At 31.3% G+C, this 19,158-nt stretch overlaps 2 protein-coding genes across 2 annotated transcripts; both read left to right on the forward strand.

Annotated features, from left to right (window-relative positions):
* The first annotated feature begins 1,116 nt into the window (after window positions 1-1,116).
* On the forward strand, window positions 1,117-9,486 carry LOC109621057 (uncharacterized). Its single transcript, XM_066082282.1, has 5 exons — window positions 1,117-1,298; window positions 2,782-2,826; window positions 3,169-3,213; window positions 5,432-5,476; window positions 9,332-9,486. Exons 1-5 carry the CDS (start codon window positions 1,179-1,181, stop codon window positions 9,386-9,388), a joined length of 312 nt encoding a protein of 103 aa, XP_065938354.1. The 5' UTR covers window positions 1,117-1,178; the 3' UTR covers window positions 9,389-9,486.
* Window positions 9,487-9,616: 130 nt separating this feature from the next.
* LOC117685888 (L-gulonolactone oxidase-like) lies at window positions 9,617-16,317 on the forward strand. Its single transcript, XM_034460467.2, has 7 exons — window positions 9,617-10,013; window positions 10,235-10,378; window positions 12,301-12,477; window positions 13,085-13,494; window positions 13,668-13,841; window positions 14,189-14,399; window positions 15,378-16,317. Exons 1-7 carry the CDS (start codon window positions 9,729-9,731, stop codon window positions 15,477-15,479), a joined length of 1,503 nt encoding a protein of 500 aa, XP_034316358.2. The 5' UTR covers window positions 9,617-9,728; the 3' UTR covers window positions 15,480-16,317.
* Window positions 16,318-19,158: the final 2,841 nt, after the last annotated feature.

The raw sequence follows: 19,158 nt of genomic DNA on the forward strand, positions 1-19,158 counted from the left end.
GATATAATTTCCATTAGTATCTGATACATTGTACATTAACTTTTAATTCAAAATTGAGTTTAAAAAATTGCCACTTCACGAGCATTTGATCTGTAGGAACCAAAATAAGCTTCAAACTTCATTGTGTGTGCATTATTTTCTCGTCCTCTTGTACAAACTATGTATTTTGCAGGAAAAATGTCATTTTTTTATTATGAAGGTACATGTAGTTAAACACATCTTTTCTTTTACTTTTGTCTCCAAGGCCCTGGCAATTAATACTTAGAATTTTTAGATAATTTAAACTATTATTATCCATTGTCAAACTTTTGATTTGTGTTTTTTTCTTTGCAATCATAATAAACAATAGAAAAGGAGTCATGGATATCAAAATGGGATTGTTAAACTGTTTTGGGTAGAGAGGGAAAGTTGTGAATTCGGTATCAATTCTACAATAGAATAATTAGGAGAGAAAAAAATTGTGTTGTTGGGATATTCTAGGTGCTAGGTAATACACTATTCTCTTTTGAGAAGGGGTCAGGCATAGCCTACATCCACTTCTTTTCGCAAGCCTTCATATGTTGATTCTGGAAGACGTGTAAATGTTGGAACCAAAGACGATGTACGCTTCGGCCCATGTTTTGACTCCAGTTTCCCTGAATTTTCGTAACTGACCTATTATTCCTACATTTTAAACATTAATGAATCCATATATCACAAATAAATCAACACTAACCCGCTGTCAAATCATTTTCTGAACTTCTACATGCCGGCTTTAAATTTTAAAGCTATGTTGCAGAAACAGTGCGGACACCAATATTCAAACGGATCTGTTTGCGTTTTTCTGGGATCGATTTGGTCATTTTAAGCAGTTTTCTTTTTTAAACTTTCACTATAGACCAATATAAAAATCATAGCATATAAAATGTCACATTTTTCCTAAGATTAGGCAAAAGGTGTGTATAATAACGTTTCATTAATATATTAATTCAATTCAACAATATTCATTAAAATTGATTACAATGTACATGTATCAACTTAATATATTCCTCCTAAACTTTAAAAAAAGGAGTAAAAACTCTGAAACATTATGCTGTATAATTGTATGTTTGATATCATTTTCTGTTTTAAAAGCAATGGAAACACTTACACACGTGCCAGAAAATCAACAGCAATTAATAGATAGCATCCAAAAATGTATGCAGGAAGGAATAATGCCAATTATGCAAGCTGGGAAACAAGTGGGAGGTCACAGCTTACTAGACGCGGAATGGTTAACAGGAAAACAAGTGGCATTAATAAATATTGAAAAAATTAAGGTAGAAAGATGTCAAAATTGTTGTCATAAAAAAATCAAGTTGTAAATGCTATTTTATAACCTACGACAATGTACGTAAATGTCAGAATTCTTAAAAAAAGGAGTTAATTAATTTGGTTGTCAAGTGGTGGTTTTCTATAGTCAAACACTACATTTGGACAATAAATACGCGGACGCTTACCACACTAGATTTCTTTATTTGTAACCATACGCGCCTGAATTATTACGCAGTTTTAAGCGTACTGAGCAACTTGTTCCTATATAAACACCTTCACAGTGCCTAATATACATTGTATCTCACAATGAGCGAGATATGATCAACTATTTTATTAAGGTCAACTGATTCCATATCATACAGTACCGATCAGACCCAACCTAACACCAAAGTAAACCCCAACTAAACCCCAGGTTAACTTTTGGGGTTTACTTGGGGTTTACTCTGGGTTTACTTTTTGAAAAGGACTATGTGCGGTTTTACGCATTTTTTGCCCCCAAAATCAAAGTTTTAGAAATATCTTTAAAAATAAGGTGAACAATAGTTAAAATCATATTGGAAATAAAGGTGTAAATGGCTATCATAATGTAGAAATTGCGTGATGAAGTTTGCATTATTTTGATAAATTGATGTTTTGTAGCAAAATATGGGTGTTTTCCGATGGTTTTTCGACTGGGAAACATCGAGCGCAGGCTTGCTTAAGTACCATTTTTTAATATAATATGTATAACTATCTGATGAAAAACATATGTTAAAATCGCACTTGAGCAGACCTGTGCTCTATACTTCCGAATGCAAAATATAGAGCAAAAATGAGAATATTTTCATTTGTTTGCAAATTTGCAGGAGTTAGGTCATTTAGATGACGTCATAGATAAACAGCGAATGAGCAATGATGACTAAAATCAAGATTAAAGTTAAAAGCATCCTCTATACATTGATTTGTGAAGAGTTTATTTTTGTACGATACTATTAAAAAATTGGTTGAAATCGGGGGCAGATATTTGACCATACACATACTCCTTTGGGTCCATTCGGCTTTACTTTGGGTTTACTCGGGGTTTACTTTGGGTTTACTTTGAAATTGCTTGTGAGGTAAACTGTATGCACTGAAGTGTGAAGCAGACAAGTATTTTATCTTACCATCCTACTGCCTGTTATTCTCACCCTTTGTATATTCCGAATACACAGTTAGCGTCTGCTTTCAGGGGTATACTTCTGACTGGGTTTACTCTCTGTGACCACTCTGGGTTTACTATGGGTTTACTCTGGGTCCTCTCTAGTAAACCCAGAGTAAACCAAGAAAGTAAACCCAGGGTTTAGTTGGGGTTTACCTTCTGCTAGGTTGGGTCTGATCGGTACTGTATTTTCATTTCATGATCTTTTGATTTCTCTGAAAACTATTATATAATAATGATTGTCATTAATGAATACTGTATTCTTTTTTTATCAAATTGAAATTAAAAAAAACTTTTGCATTTATTTTTAGGAGTCATCTTTTAATGAAGATATGGATATTTTTACTGCTACCGAGGTGAATAAAAAAGTAAAAGAAAAATGAAACTTAATTTCTTATTAAAAATGACTGACAAGATTGATTTTGAAAATCAGAATGAATAAAAGGATATCATATTGTAAAACGTCATCAGTTTTAAAAAGGGGTGATATAATTTCCGGAAACAAAACTGTGGAATCCGGAAAATCAGATTTTACTTTGTAAAATGATCATTATCAAAAAATATTTTGATAGTTATAGGTTTTGAATATTGCCTTTTAAATATCTGACATATTTTATTAGGTACATATGTTACACTATTTAAGTTGATATATATGTTACAAATACTATATCGTGCAATCATTTTACATTTATTTTTAGGAGCCATCTTTTAATGAGGATGGGGGATTTCTTACTACTGCCATGGTGAATAGATAAGTAAACTCTCATAAAACGCACTAAAAGGATCTCGTTTTGTATTTTTTTTACAACGATATCAGTTTTTAAGAGGGATAACTAATATATCGATTCAAATAACAGCAGCGTAGAATGCAGAAAAATTGCATCACACTCTGTAAAAATCAACAATATCAAGATGTAAATAATTGATAAGTGTATAATGATATCGCTTCTCAAATATCTTACATCTTTTAATAGGTAGACATATAACAGTATATAAGTAAATGCACGTCTTACAACATCTTAACACCTCATGTCCAAACCTTAAATGATAATAAATGTATTTATATTCGAAATGATAATTGAGCATTACTCATTTTAATCTTAAAGGAACCGAATAGATCGAATGATCAAACAGCTTCCGGAAAAAGATGGAAGCAATTAAAAAAATTTTGCGGACAAATTTGAAAAATGAGCATTAAATTAGATTTGCAGTGTTATTTCTTGTTTCCCGGAAATCATATGGGCAATGTCATAAGTCATCAAGGCGGATGCAACAGAAAAAGCTGGCACAAACAGTAAAAAAAAACGTGGTCATATCAATGTCATAATATACAGTTAGAGTTATAGACCTGATGAGAGTATTTCGACCGAGGACGAAGTCCGAGTTTGATATACTCGGATCAGGTCTCTAAAACCATGTACTGATCGATATCAAAAGGCTTTAACTGGTTTTTTTTTTATAAGTTAAAAAAACGAATTCTCTTCATTCCTTGCAAGCGTATAATAGTAAAAAAAATTGTTTATAATGTATAAGTGTTGATTTTGCTATTATGCCGTCACAATGTCGCACGTGCCAAAACCAGTACGTTGTCATGAAAATCTATTTTTAGTACAGTGAGGTCTATGAATTTTCTATTTTTAAATTAGTAAGGTCTATAACAGAATTTATAGCTGGATCATGTGACAACAATCGACCAATCATATGCTTGGGAAAAATACGATGATATAATCATATATGATACACATTGTATCTCACAATGAGCAAGACATGATGAATCGTTTAAAGACCAATTTCCTGATCGTACGGTTACTGAAAAAGAAGGCTGGGCCTAAAACAGATGTAATTAGCCTGGAATGACCAGGGTCTGTCGATGTGCTTATGCCTATACACAATGAAATTCACGGAACGATAAAAAAAATATTGAAAATATACTTATTTCTTATAAATCCATCATTTAAAAAAATATCAATTCATAATTATGAATATATTTTCTTAATTTGACAAATGATTCATTTAAAAAATCAACAATTTAAGTGCTGTATCCATTATATTTAAGGTCACCACTATGTAGAACTTTTTCCCCAAGAATTGATTTGCTTATTTTTGTATTTATCTGACGTTTTATAACAAGCTGATACATTAGCATGTAAATTGATTTAATACTATTCCGTCAAAGTGTGGAGATAATTGTTTTCCATTATTCTCGCGGTAATGAACAAATGTTTAATGACTAGATCATCTTACCTTTCTAAACTTTACCATTCTAACCCATTCGATAAAGCTGATTTACATTGTTTTTACTTGAGTTTTCGTGCGATTATTTAATCCTGCAAATAGAAAGTCATTGATTAGCCAAATTATTTAAGTCAGCGAGAACGCATATTCGATATTGGGGTGATTCGGGTACAGTTTTTATATCTTGAAGAAATAGGGACATAAACTTGAACTGCTACTACAGAAACATTTTATTTCCTTCTTGGTCCTTTCTTTCTTATCATAAGCATAAATGAACCTTAAATTCAATTCCCACTTGTTCATTTCCAAAAAAAAGAATTTCAGTGTTATATGGTATTTCCTTTCGTAATAGAAGCATACATTGGTACAGTACCGAATTATCTCGAATGTTCAAATATTCAAACCAAAAAAAAATTACGATAATTATGACATCTGCTGTATATAAAATTGAATTGCAATTACAAGCAAAACCCAGATGTCAAGCTGACACGCTTGGCCAGATTTGTCAATCAAAGGATAAGGCTATTGTTTCTTGATTGACAAGTAGTTGGCTTAAAATTGGATCTTGCATTTACTTCAGCTAATTCCTTTTCAAATTGTTTTTGCTTCTCTGACAAACTGTAAAAAAAAAATGAATTTCAATAACAAACGATCTATTCATACTTTAAAAAGATAAATAAAAGTTATCTTCAAATTTAAAACAAAAATATTTTCATTTATTTTAAGGAGTCATCATTCACTGAGGATGCAGAGATTTTAACTGGTACTCAGGTAAATAGATAAGTAAATGTGACAAATTATTATACCCACAATGACTGACAATGTAACTTTCAACATAAAAGTTAAGAAAAAATAGAAACTACAGGAATCCGGTTTTTTTTTAAGAATAACATAGAGAGAACTTAATTGTATGAACTGAAAAATCCCTTCATTTTTGGAATTTTTTAATATAAAAATGTATTTTGCAAAATTGAAAGTACCTTTTGTCTAAATTAATAAATAACATAAACATAAATAGAATGACTATTTATTTTTATAAGCTTAAACTGGTCTAGAGGGTCGGACTACCACGAGTTGCCAGGCACAAATCATCAGATCAAACGAGACGCGAAGCACCGAGTTTGATCAGATGATCCGCGCCTGGTAACGAAACAAGATACGGCGGTTTGGATAAAGGTAATGTAACCGTGATAAATTTTAAGGCTAGTCCGTTTTAAAAGTTTAATTATTAAATATCTCTTTTAAAATGATTTTAATTAACAACTTTTATATGCTAAAAAGCTATTCCTTTTTAAAATGCACTTAAAAGAATCCGTAATTATTGTCTACTACATTATCAATTTCAAAGAGGGATAATATATAGTTTTAGAAAACCAAAGGGCGGAATCCGAAAAATCACATCACACTCTGTTGTAAAATTATCAGTATAAACAAGTAAAGATTGATTGGTGTAAAATGATATCGCTTTCTAAATATTAAAAATGTTACTAGACACTCATATCACACTGTCTCAATAAATATACATGTAACCATATTGTATATGTAACATCTACAACATTTTATTTTAATTCTTATCACTTAATAAACGTTCTTTTGAAATTTGAAAAAAAATCCATTTATATAAGAAGTTATCCTTACTGCTTATGTACTCAAATAAAAACTCCATTTTCGGAATTCCCTAAGATAAAAACTGTATTTTTGCAAAATTATTACTTCATCTTATCAAAAGAAAATCCACTAAAACAGATTAAAATCGCTTCCTAAATATGTAGAATTTTACAAGATACATATATTACAATCCTTAAAGGGGCATGTTCACGATTTTGGTCAAATTGAATTTAACCATTTTTATTATTTACAGTGCTTTAAACATATATTTCTAATTATCAAATGAAATTTGAAAGTCAGTCGTAGAGTTATGAGCAAGATACAAGGATCAAAGCTCTTTGTCATGTCAACAAGGCTCGTGTCCTGTTTTTGTTTACATAGGTTCAATATACCAGTAAAAGATCATTTTCAAGCTAATTTGTCTATCTTCTTATTCATTTTAAGCATAAAAAACAGTTTCTAACGTTTAACACCTTTATTTTAGGTCTAAAACTGGAATTTTTACTTCAACATTCAAAATGTTAACAAAAGATTTGTTTACATAGCAAAGAATTGTAAGCTCTGTAACTCTCTTAAGAATCAATAAATGATATTCAAATTCTGGTTGCCTATTTAAAATACCTTACTAAAGCATTGTAAACATTAGAATCGGAAAATGAGTATTGACCAAGATTGTGACCATGCCCCTTTAAGTATACTGTAAGTATATTGTAATAACCAATTTTAAAATTGATATTAAAATTATATATATATATATATACATATATATATATATATATATATATATATATATATATATATATATATATATATATATATATATATATATATATATATATATATATATATATATATATATATATAGCACTAAAAATGTCTAACGACACGAACAATAGAAATCGTTAGCCATTTTTAGTGCTTTATATATTCAGTTTACTGGCTTAGTATCTATATATTAGATTCGACACTTTAAAGATGCCTAGTGTTGTTGATTCTATTCAGTGCTTTATATATATATATATATATATATATATATATATATATATATATATATATATATATATATATATATATATATATATCAAAAAACTGCATCAAAATCGATGCAAAAATAACGGAGCTACGGCGCTTCAAAGTGTCTATTTTTACCTGCCTTAGGAGATCTAATCAAGAGAAAACAGAATTAGGCGATAACGAGGCTTTAGCGGAAGTGACGTCACAAGGTCAACAGGAGGGAAATTTCCTTACAAAGCTATACAAATAAATTCGATTTTTTTTCAGCCAAAATAATTGATATAGGTCTGATGTTTTGACGTATCTAGTTAGTTTAAGTATTGTAAATTTTGAAAATTGTATCCGTAATTATTTTATTACAGTGAGATTTCTTTTTAAAGGATTCTAAAATTTGCTATTCTTGTCGCTTTTTATACCAATGAATACGATATCTTAAAACGCTTGCATAGATAGATTACCCTTTAAAATGGAATCGCTTCTTGTGACAATGGTATTTAACGACGATGTATTACATCCGTCCGTTAAGATAACAGTAATATTTGATAACTCTAAAAAAAACCAAAAAACTGAAGCATTGAATATAAATCGAAGATAATTTGATTATGTATTCAAGTATTTCAACTGTTCAAGTAGTTTTAAGTTTTTATAACTTCGTAAGGCACGTAGCTCCCGGGGCGGGGGGGGGGGGGGGGGCTCCACTGCTATCGCAGAATTGAATTGAATATAAATTGAACAGTGAACAGGTAGAATTCCCCTCCTCCCCCTCCACGAATTCTGATTTTTACGATTTTGTAAAGTACTTTTTTTAAATTGCTTGTTAAGAGTTTTGGGACGAGTTTGCCCTCCCCCTCCCCATTCTTCACTTTATAAAACGACGCTGTGTGCCTGTTTGTTGAATTCAATATACATGAATTTACATCTACCGAGTATGATTTCCGTCTATTTCTTACAGAAACTAATTGTTAATTCATAGCTCTATAGAAACTGACTGGACTGAAATATACACACCCTTTTATCGATTGGTCGAAACCTACGACAGGACTGAAATCTTCACTATCCGTTTATCGATTGGTCGAAACCTATAATAGCGATCTAAGAAAAATGACGGACTGCAAGTAATAATCATGATGATGACAGACTCAAATTCACATATATAGGAGACGATTTGGTTGTTTCTTTCAGCTAACGTACTGATGTACATTGACAGTTATTTAGTTAATTTAACTTACTTTTTACAATCAGTTAATTCATGTGTTAAATGAAAGATGAACTTATAAACAATAAACTGCTTTCTTTGATGGTTCATTCGGTTTATGAAGGTAGCAATCATTGCAGAAAAATCTTTCGAAAGCGTTAGCGGTAAACGTGAAAAACATTCCGATAAATCTATTATTTTTAAATTCTTTCTCAGGCTTCAAATAAATATTCTGTTTATTTGAATTATTGTAAAAATATCTCTCCCAAACCTTGAAATTACATGTAAGAACATTATTACTTTTTTATTGCGTTTTAATCGAGTCAATTGGTAAGTTTTCAACAGCATGATTCATGCTTTCTCAATTTCTCGCGAAGTATACTAAGTTTTAACTTTGTATTTATCTTTCACTTGTCCGGAGCTGTTTTATATGCACGTAGCATAGTAATCCCAAATCATAGTTTATAAATAGTCATTTTCCTCCTTCGAAGCTAATGATTGATTTTAGTACCGTTAGTATTAAAAACAGTGTCTTTGTGAAAGAAACATGTAGTTTTATTATTGTTCAATGACATTCACTTCAAACGTTATGATACAATCCCTGAGAACCATTGAAATGTTGTGTTCACTATAACATTGTATATAACGATAAGCAAGTTTTCATAAATGATTTTATTATCTTAATTTGACTTTATTTCATATTCTTTTTATTTCTATGATTAACTAGAAGATATTGATGTCATTCATTAACAACTCATTATAACCTTTTATAACAATATTAATTTTTTTTTTGCAATTATTCTAATTAGGAGTCATCTTTTAACAGAGATGAGGAGATTCTCACTGACACCCAGGAGAGTAGATAGTTAAGGAAATTAACTAAATATCTACATATTGTTAGTGACAATTTTACTTAAAGCAAAATTTTAAAAGACCTACAAAAATTTGCTAACACGCAAAGGAGTTGATCTATATGTTACTCAAACAAGGAATTCCGTATTATGAAAAAAATCTATTTTTGTGAAATTCTAATTTCACTATTTAATAAATACAATATAATTACACATTATACAATTATTGAAATAAAATATGTGTTCCCAATATTGTAACGACAATTAAATCAAAAGTTAAATGATATTAAACTGTATTTATACTCGAAATGCCAACTAAAAATCAATTATTTTATAAAAGAAACCCCTAGGGCAAATGATCAAACAGCTTCAGGAGAGAGTTGGGAGCAAGCCAAAATTCTCTGTGGAGAATTTTCAAAATTGGGCAGGAAATCAGACAAGCAGTGTAATTTCATGTTACCCGGCAACTAAAGAAGAAATGTCAAACGTTATTAAGGCGGCCACAGCAGAAAACCTTGTCATCCGGTGTGCTGGTGCTCGCCACAGTTGGGCGCCTGTGTTTGCTGATAACCGTCAAATTTGTGTCAACACCAAAAACCTGAAAAGCGACTACCCAGACGGATCAAACATTAGGGCAGACGTACGTTAAAATCAACTCTAGAATAATATGTTGCTAAAAAGATTAAATATCAATCATAATATTGAATTTCTCCCAGGTTTACCATTTACTATCATTTTATAAACGGTCTTTTTTCCATGCAACTTGCCATAATCTCTTCTTTTATTACTTTTTTATTAACTTTAAATGTCACGTATTCTACATTTTTAGTGTTATATACTAAGATTTCAGATTCATTACAGTTTACCAAGAGAACTGTGGATGTAATGGCTGGTGTAACTACCGGTGATTTCAAAAGGTTTCAAGTAGAACAAAAGCTAAGTATTCTCGCCAACGTCATTTTGGATTTGGTCCATGTAGTAAGCGTGGCCCAGACAGGCTGTCATGTGAGTCTTTCTATAGTACTTTATGACAACTATACAAAATTACACAAAAAACTTTGCTGATAAAAAACTGAAAATGTAACATAATTTTATAACAAAATAATAACATGTACGACCCTCTGTGTTTTTCAATTGCTAAGTATGAAGTTTTTTCTTTAATTTTGTGTGCAGGTAAGCCGACCAAAAAACAATTACATGTATTTTTCAAATACAAAATTTTTTGGCGCTTCGTTTGATACTGTATTTTCCTATCTTTGTTTCATCAGTATATACTAGATTTCTCGTCCACAAGAATAAATACACCATGTTTGTTTAATGCTATTTAATTATAAGGAATGTTGAAATTATTTTTTATTCGGGTAATAGGTTGCTTTGTGCGAACGATAGTTACATAGCAGAAATGGAATTTTAAATTAATATTCGATTTTGAACTACATTTTATACCTTTCAATACATCACGCAGCACATTACGCAAAGGTGCATTTTATTTCATAAACGTGTTCAGCACTTTACATTAATAAAATTAAAACAAATTATCTATGTCCTAAATAAAAAAAATTTATAGTGATTTTTGCTCAAACTATCTCGTTAAACAATTACGTATAAGATCCGCATACTTTTACAATGTAAACGTGTTATTTTGCTGGTCAAGGCGTTAATTAATCTTGTGCCACATAAACTTTAAATGACATTAGGATAATTGAAAAGCAGTAATGGGTAATATAATTTATCACAATCCTACAGCAAACATTTTGCTTAATATGACGTTTTCATTGACACAAATAATAAATATTATGAATAAAAGAAAACGAAACGGGATTGTGGCTAAAATCACATGGTTAAACAGTATTTGCTGAGAAAAAAGTTTTATTCCATGTCAAAACACACTATTCCTCTGTATTTTGTTTACATATCGACCAAATCACCATGTATCACATATGACTTTTATATTCGAATATTGCACTACATGTATTATTCTTAACGAGGCCGAGTACAGAACGAGTACGCACGCTTTCGCACAGCGTTTCATTTGTATTTTGACGTCATCTTTTTGCTTTGTTGACGCCATGGCGTGATAGTTTCAACTGCAGATATTCAGCGAAATTTGTTGAAAATAGCTCGATTGATGCGTTAGATTGATATTATGTTGTGGAATATACATAAATGTCTCGAAATATAAGCTATATTTGGGCTCGGTTCGAAAACGTGAAGAGGGTTCAACAAGCCTAGCCCTCTGTCACGTTTTCTTAACTCGCCTATATATAGCTTAATTTCTATATTTCAAGACAGTTACCAGGTATTTTATATTAATGACCCTTAATATGCGATGTTATATATTTATTTATTACTTAAATGTGTCTGAATGTTTTAATAATACTATAAAGATCACCATTTCCGTTTTTGTCAAATAAAAAAATAGCCATTATCTAGCAAACTGGGAAATTGGGCATACAAAAAACAACTTTGATAAGACCCCTGGATCAAACCAGGTGGTGAAAGGTTTTTTTTATTTGACCATTTGATGCCTTTAAGCAAAAACTTTAATATGTAGAACAGAAAAAGAAATCCCTAGGGCAGAAGTTTAAACAAATGTACAAAATGTGCAAAATTGATACATTTCAAGCAAAATTCCATAGGGTTCTATGTTAAAGATTAACAAACTTTGAGATGACCCCTTGAACAAACGGTGTGGTAAATGTTTGATTTTTTTTCCTTAAAATAATAATTATATCAGTAGAAATTCATGTAAAAAATTTCATTAAAAAATCTAGGGCAGAAAAAATTAGACCCGGTCTCGTTAAGCCGGTCTATCTGACTTAAAGTCGATTGCTCGTTGACATCTCTACTTAATAGTTTTCTTTTTCTTTTTTTTATGAAGGTTTTTGAAAATGTGTTTTTAAAGAATATATACGTTGAATATTCAGGGTGTGGGCAAAGACGTACAATGTGTCAGTGACTACTTGGTAAAGATGAGAGTTTTTGACGCAAATGGTGAACTCCGGACCTACAGCGCAGATGGAGATGGTGGTGATGTTGAACTCTTTAGAGCAGTTTCAGCTGGTTTTGGTTGTTTTGGCGTAGTCTATGACGTTACAATTCAAGTAAGATGTTTCTATTTTAAAGATCAGGTCATTAATAAACGATATTCCTATCATTCTAATTCATATCTCTTATAGTCAATATTCACTGCCTTAAATTGAACTTTACTTTTTTTTTTACAACGATTGATAAACAAGGTCTACAACTTATACTTATATCTTTTGTTGGCATGGATGTTAGCGCCATGTTGTATTTACCTTCTAGGCTACGGGTTGGTGAATATTACGTTTAATTTTTTTTTAGATTGTTAGATATAAGCCAATCAGAAAGCTAGGATTCAATCATATGATAAAAAAATAATATCATTTAAATTTTGAAGTCAAAGGGATATCTTTGTAATTTAGAGAATAACCCATTGATAGCCTGATCATGAAAAGAAGGTATTGGAATTTAAAACGAATACTTTTGGCAAATTCAAAAGTAGTTCAAAATTATGAGACCAAATATCACACCTGCATCGTATTTCTTTTTTAAGTACATATAACCCATTCCAATTCCAATTCAAAATTAAATAAATAATCTGCCATTTAATGACAAATATAGAACTTGGTAAATTATGATAAACAATAGCAATTGTTTCATTGTAAGCCTACGCCCTTGACTTTGCAGATGGACCCTGAGGTAATCGTTAAAACGGGAACCTCATATCCGAACATGAAAGACGTTTTTTATTCGAAAGAAAAACTGCAGGAAATTCTTGAGAACAACTGGGCTGTTGAAATATTTTGGTTTCCATTTAACTCTCATCCTCTTGATCTTTCAAACGATGAACTTTGGTTGAGAACTTTCAACAAGCACCGCCTACAAGGAACTGAAACAGTCGTAAGCCATTGGTTTTATAAAATCAAAGAAGCTTACGACTTCATATCGCAGGAAGCTTTGCGAATCGTCAGCCCGTTTCTCAGAGCCAGTGATTCGTGTGCCCCGCACATTCAGTGGGTTTCCTTCCAGACCCTGAAACATATCTTATACCCAAGTGGAGATATATATCAGGAACTTCCAAATGCTATTCATTTCAGGTTGTACATTCGTTTTTAACAAGAATAAAGATGCATGAAGTTACTTTTTATGTTAACAAAAAAGTTACCATAAATTTTTTGATGATTGGTTTATGGTATTTGTAATGATTTTCAGAATAAATGTTAAAGAGCTCGTTTGTAAAACTAAAATTGGTCTGTTATTTTCATTTTAGAAAATACTTGGACCATGCAAAGGTTTATGACTTGGAGTTTGTGTTCGATTACAAGGGTGATTATAGTCGATTAATGAAAATCATTGAAGTTGTTGTTAGACAAGTGAAACAATTTGCCGCGAAAAATCAGTACCCTTTGAACGTCTCGCTCGAAATGCGATTCATGACACACAGGTATATGTTATTGTATTTGATCTAATGAAACACAACTTTCTCTTCTTACGTGTGTTAGCATTTGAAATTTTTTAAATTAAAGTTTCTTTAACAAAATATTTCTCTTTTCATTGATACACCATAACAAATATACACGTAATACCTTTGCAGACACCTTCACGTATAATGTACAAATAACCCACGAAAATATCATTCATTACCTAATTACCAGATTATGATTCTGGGTTTATTTTGAGAACAAAAATAAGAGATAAGAATATGATGCATTACATCGTTTCAGAAAAATCCTTGTATGGTAAATTAAATCTCATTAATGCAAAAATTATTGGGTTTGACTGCGTTTTCAGCGATGCATACCTTGGAACTGGAAGCATTGCTAACCCAAGATATGGGGGCACTGGACACGTGGTCTGTATTGAGGTGTTGAGTTTGAAAGGTACGAAGCATTGGGAAGAATTCAGCACAGCAGTCGGAAAAGAATGGATGGAATTGGGAGGGGTTCCACATTTGGCTAAACAATTTGAACATCTTCCAGATATATATGCAGATATCAGACAAGTGAGGGGTTGATTGAGAATAAAACATTTGGTTTATACAACACCTATGTGCGTTAAAATAGATTAAATCAATTGATTGATTGATTGATTGAAAAAATGATCAATCGTTCGATCGTCCAATCAATTGCTTCTTAAATTTTCTTTTGTGCAAACTGTGAACTGTGATCAGCACAAAACAAAATCAGCACAGGGATGTCTGATCAATTGCAATTATACCAACGTTTATTTGAATAAGGCCAAGTGACGGGTTCTGATTTTCATACATGTCCAAGTCGCGTTTTTTAAGGACAAAATTAATCTAATTATTGTTAGACAAATTCTTCAAGTCTTGTGCTATGACTTTTAAAATAATACACAACATGTTTGATGTGAGACTGCGAGTTGATTACCAAAGGTTGTATTTAATGTCAAAAGCCAACAATGCATTAAATTTTATTATTCAAAATGACTAATATATTTTAATGATAATGAGCTAAGAGATACAAACTGCGACCAAACATGAGAAAGATGTAAGTTTTGAAATTCTCATGTTACAATTAATATATTAAGATAGTGAAATTATTCCCGAAATGCAAAATTAGTTTAATCGCCAGACAAATGTAACTCGTGTGCCTCAAGGTTTTATAAAATCAAAAATTGCAGTTGAAAAGCGATTTTAAAAGATCTTTACGAGATTTGTTTAATTGCAGTGATGTAGTAATATATTTTTCTGATTTGCACATTTCTAATAAGAACGTTTTTTAAAAAATACAATGACTGGTTAGTAGTTAAGGAGGAAAATGTACCTATTTGCTCTCATATATTTTGATCACTTTATAATATTCATTTTTTGTTATCTACCATGGGGCCATATGGCACAATATCCATTGAACGCCCATACAAAGTCATTGTTGCTCAGGTGAGCGATGTGGCCCCATGGACCTCTTGTATTGGTATATTTCTGGATGCACTTTGAAAAAAAATTTTTACTTCTTTTTAGAAAATGGCACCGCAGATTGAGGCATTTAAGGACAGCCTGGGTAAATCTGGAGTGGATTCATCATTGTATATGAACACGGGGATGCGAAAGCTTCTTATCTAGGAATAAGAAATCTTGATAATCAAGTTGACACTAACTGTAATCCTCTTAGCTATCATTATATTAGAGATGTAAATTTATGACATATTTTATTAGAATCAACTGTGTGTGTGTGTTGTTCACCAGTTTGCTAGTGAGTAGTTTTCGGTTGACCTCGTACGTTTAAATCTACAAATATCCAAATGTTCCTTGTTTTTCATTAATAATCTACTGTTTTGCTATGCATGAATTATTAAGTTCATTTGCCGAATGTATATATATACATATTTACTTGATCTAAGGACATTAGCAATTGTATTGTCCCAGTAACCATTTCCAAGGCAAAGTTGAGTTTATCGCCCGAGATAATAACTATTCTCTGCTGCCGGGCCAAAGAAAAAAATGCTGTCGAGTGAGACGATAAATTTGCTATTTTCGAAGAGGTATTTTTTTAATCTGGATAATATTTGATTTGTTGGTGATGCTTAGCTAAAGTAAGAGTTTTTAGACTTTAAATGAAACGTAGCAACTGTGATAGCACTGGAGGACTTCCAATGTTGAATACTAGGAAAATTAAACGATGCCTGTTTATCACGGGTAAAAAGCATGATAACTATTTCACTGCAAACGTTATCTAGATATTAAAACAAGTATATTTGTAGAAATTCTACTCAGAGAATCATATACGATAATCATTATTGTTACATCCTTTCAATATTTACATTTACCTGTCGCCATTGACAGTTGTTCGTCTCTCCTTTCATTATTATTTCGAGTGAGGATTTATCAATTTTATTGCACTGCTTTAGAATATCTGTCTTACTCGTCATCATACTTTAATATTAAACTGAAAGCTTCTAAATATTCTTTTTCTTTTGTCACAATTTCTCCTTTAAGAAATGAAGATAATAATTTTTCTATTGATCGACGTATCAAAGAAAAAATTGACCGGAAAACTTTATCAATGCGCATTGATGAAAAGGTTTTCCGGTCAATTTTTTCTTTCATACGTCGATCAATAGAAAAATTATTATCTTCATTTCTCATCATTTAATAAAACATTTTCAAATCAAAAAAAGTGTCATTGATCAAAAATGTAAATAATGTAAATGAAGCGGCGCGTATGAATACAAAACAACAACAGCAACAATATTTAAAATGGATGCGCCTTCAGCTGATGCAGAGCTACTGAGCTGAATTAATGGATTAACGCAAATAGTGAGTTAAAATCTGAACCGGCTGAACCGGCTGAATTGAAAACAAAAGGAAAATACATGCGATAGCTTGTGATATTATTCACTGTGCTGAAAAATTCGTAATAAAACTAGTTTTCATGTGTGATCGCTGGAATATGCAACTGGAGATAACTATCCAAAGAGAGGCGATCATGGACGAATATAGTTGATATGTCGACAAAGAATAGTATGTATAAGCGACTTTTGTAAACGTTGTGGTAACTAGCTAGCCAGTGATGTACTTGAGGAGGAGTTGATACATTAATCTTAGTCTTAGCTTCTCTTTACGATGCTTATTCTGATGACCGATCATGTACATGTGTAAATATAAAAATCATCGTTACCAAATTTGAACAGCAGTGTTACCGTGAAAGTGTATAGGCCTATATGTTCGTTATAATTATTCTGGAAAAGGAACAGCCAGCCTCGCAGTAATGTTGATTGATCTCAAGCAGACGAAATAGTGAGAAGACGCTTAATTTTCTATTTTGTGAATCAAATAATGTATTTTGTTTATTTTTGAAGGTTAAACTTTCAAGTTTTTATGTTTAAAAAATTGTATTTTGTCTGCTGACAATAAAACAGACATAACTTTACATTTTGTTGACAGTGTTTATTTTGGAAATTCCCGTTCTATAAATAGTGTTAGATCAGAACAGTTTAGAAAAGTAGATCCGGCAAAAATTGTATTGATGCAGGTATCAAAGAAATTTTTCGACCAATCAGAAGCGCCGATATCTCATCAAACGAATAAATATTAAATGATACATGTATCTAATGAATGTTTGAAATGTAAACATTTTTCAAAATATTTCGATATAAAATTGATTGAGGGCAGTTTGGTTTGTGAATGGTCTTATTTTTTCAGATGTAAGTGTCATTAGGTTCGGGTACATCGTATCAAGAGACCGTCTCCTGAATATAACTTGCTTATCGAAAATTATTGCACAAGTACCTCAAACTCGACACTATAGTATGGTGTTTGTTTGAACTTATATTTCCCTTTTTTTAAGGTACGTTTATAGTATGTCCCATGTTACCATTTACGTAACTTTTTGAGGAATTATAACAAAATAACCCACATACCTGTCACAGAAGTACAATTAAAATTGATACAAGGGATAAACTAAGAAATTGTTCATGATAATAATAAATAATTATAAGAAAATCGTTAACTACGAGATACATGTATTTATAAACATCGAATAATTAAGATAAATTCAATTTGTTAATCAATAATATTGATATCTTAGAACAGATACTGGGTCAGGAGTCAAAACAATATTTAAATAATAATGATATAAAACTACATGGTCAACCTCTATTCAGATATCATTAAGATGAGCAGAATATGCATTAGAGAGTCCAGATGTAGATTAGTTAACCTTTTCATCATGATCATCTATACAATGATAAACCATGATGTTTCATGTCAAAGGTGTATACTTCGCACAGTGGCAAAATAGATTTTAAAACTTTATGTTTTAAAAGTGTTCCAATCTGATAGCTTAATTTTTAAACAACGTCTGGAACGAAATGAACAGCGTATTTTAAAGTGGAAAAACCTGTCATAGGAACAATCCAGCCACCAATTTTTCACCAGCTCTTGCTATTTTTCAATAGTCATTCTGCCAAATTTAACTTTTACTTTCACTTTTGAAGCTGTTTGTATACACCAATATCAATCGCAATCAGTTGATTAATTATTTAATTAATTATAAGCATGTGCAGAGAAATACCATTTTATTCTTTTGAGGTTTGGTCACGGGTCATTGACATTTTGCCTAATGAAAAGGCCGGTGGAACATCTATTACCTAAATTGACGGCTTCAGTTGTTTCAAGTTCCTCGAGGCGCAAGTAACAGACTTGCAAGCATAATTGTACAGGTTTTTTTTTTTACAGAATAGGCCAATAAAATTTCTGCCTAATTGCATCAAAAGTCTTGCAACATGTAACTTCTAAATGACATTTGTCACTGTGGTACTGCTTAAAACACCATAACCAAACTTTTAAGCAAATTGGTACATCGGTACATACAGTTTTAAAATAGGATCATTGTTAGCACTTGTTTGATAATGGAGAACACCGTCAATAGGTTTGTGTCTCCTGCTGAATTCTTTGCATGTCCCAGCTGTAATTGTCTTATTATGAGTAGAGCTATTTCTGGATCTAGGCTTGTTCATATTCTTTACATGTACCTTTCGTTGATTAAATGTAGATAAATCACTGGTTAACAATGTAACTTTTTTTGACATGTGCAGCTGCAAGTATCTGTCAATCACTTTGCCATTGTATGAATAAGTACTTGTTTTTAATATCATTCAGACAAAATGGTGATACATGATATTGTTAAGAACAAGTGTATTGAATCAATGTCTTTAGGAGATGAAATTTCAAACACTGGATACTCTCAAATGTTTACTTAAAATATCGACAGGAAACAAAAAAAAATACATATACAGAGTAC

This window comes from Magallana gigas, chromosome 4 (assembly GCF_963853765.1).
Source record: "Magallana gigas chromosome 4, xbMagGiga1.1, whole genome shotgun sequence".
NCBI classification, from domain to species: domain Eukaryota; kingdom Metazoa; phylum Mollusca; class Bivalvia; order Ostreida; family Ostreidae; genus Magallana; species Magallana gigas.

What these genes read in the sequence shown, in the direction of transcription:
- LOC109621057 (XM_066082282.1), top strand. Translation starts at nt 1,179, where the DNA reads ATGCAGGAAGGAATAATGCCAATTATGCAAGCTGGGAAACAAGTGGGA. An exon ending in GATTTCTTACTACTGCCATG is followed by an intron (nt 3,214 to 5,431) that starts GTGAATAGATAA and finishes ATTTATTTTAAG; the next exon opens with GAGTCATCATTCACTGAGGA. An exon ending in AGATTTTAACTGGTACTCAG is followed by an intron (nt 5,477 to 9,331) that starts GTAAATAGATAA and finishes TATTCTAATTAG; the next exon opens with GAGTCATCTTTTAACAGAGA.
- LOC117685888 (XM_034460467.2), top strand. Translation starts at nt 9,729, where the DNA reads ATGATCAAACAGCTTCAGGAGAGAGTTGGGAGCAAGCCAAAATTCTCT. An exon ending in GATCAAACATTAGGGCAGAC is followed by an intron (nt 10,014 to 10,234) that starts GTACGTTAAAAT and finishes GATTCATTACAG; the next exon opens with TTTACCAAGAGAACTGTGGA. An exon ending in TCTATGACGTTACAATTCAA is followed by an intron (nt 12,478 to 13,084) that starts GTAAGATGTTTC and finishes TTGACTTTGCAG; the next exon opens with ATGGACCCTGAGGTAATCGT.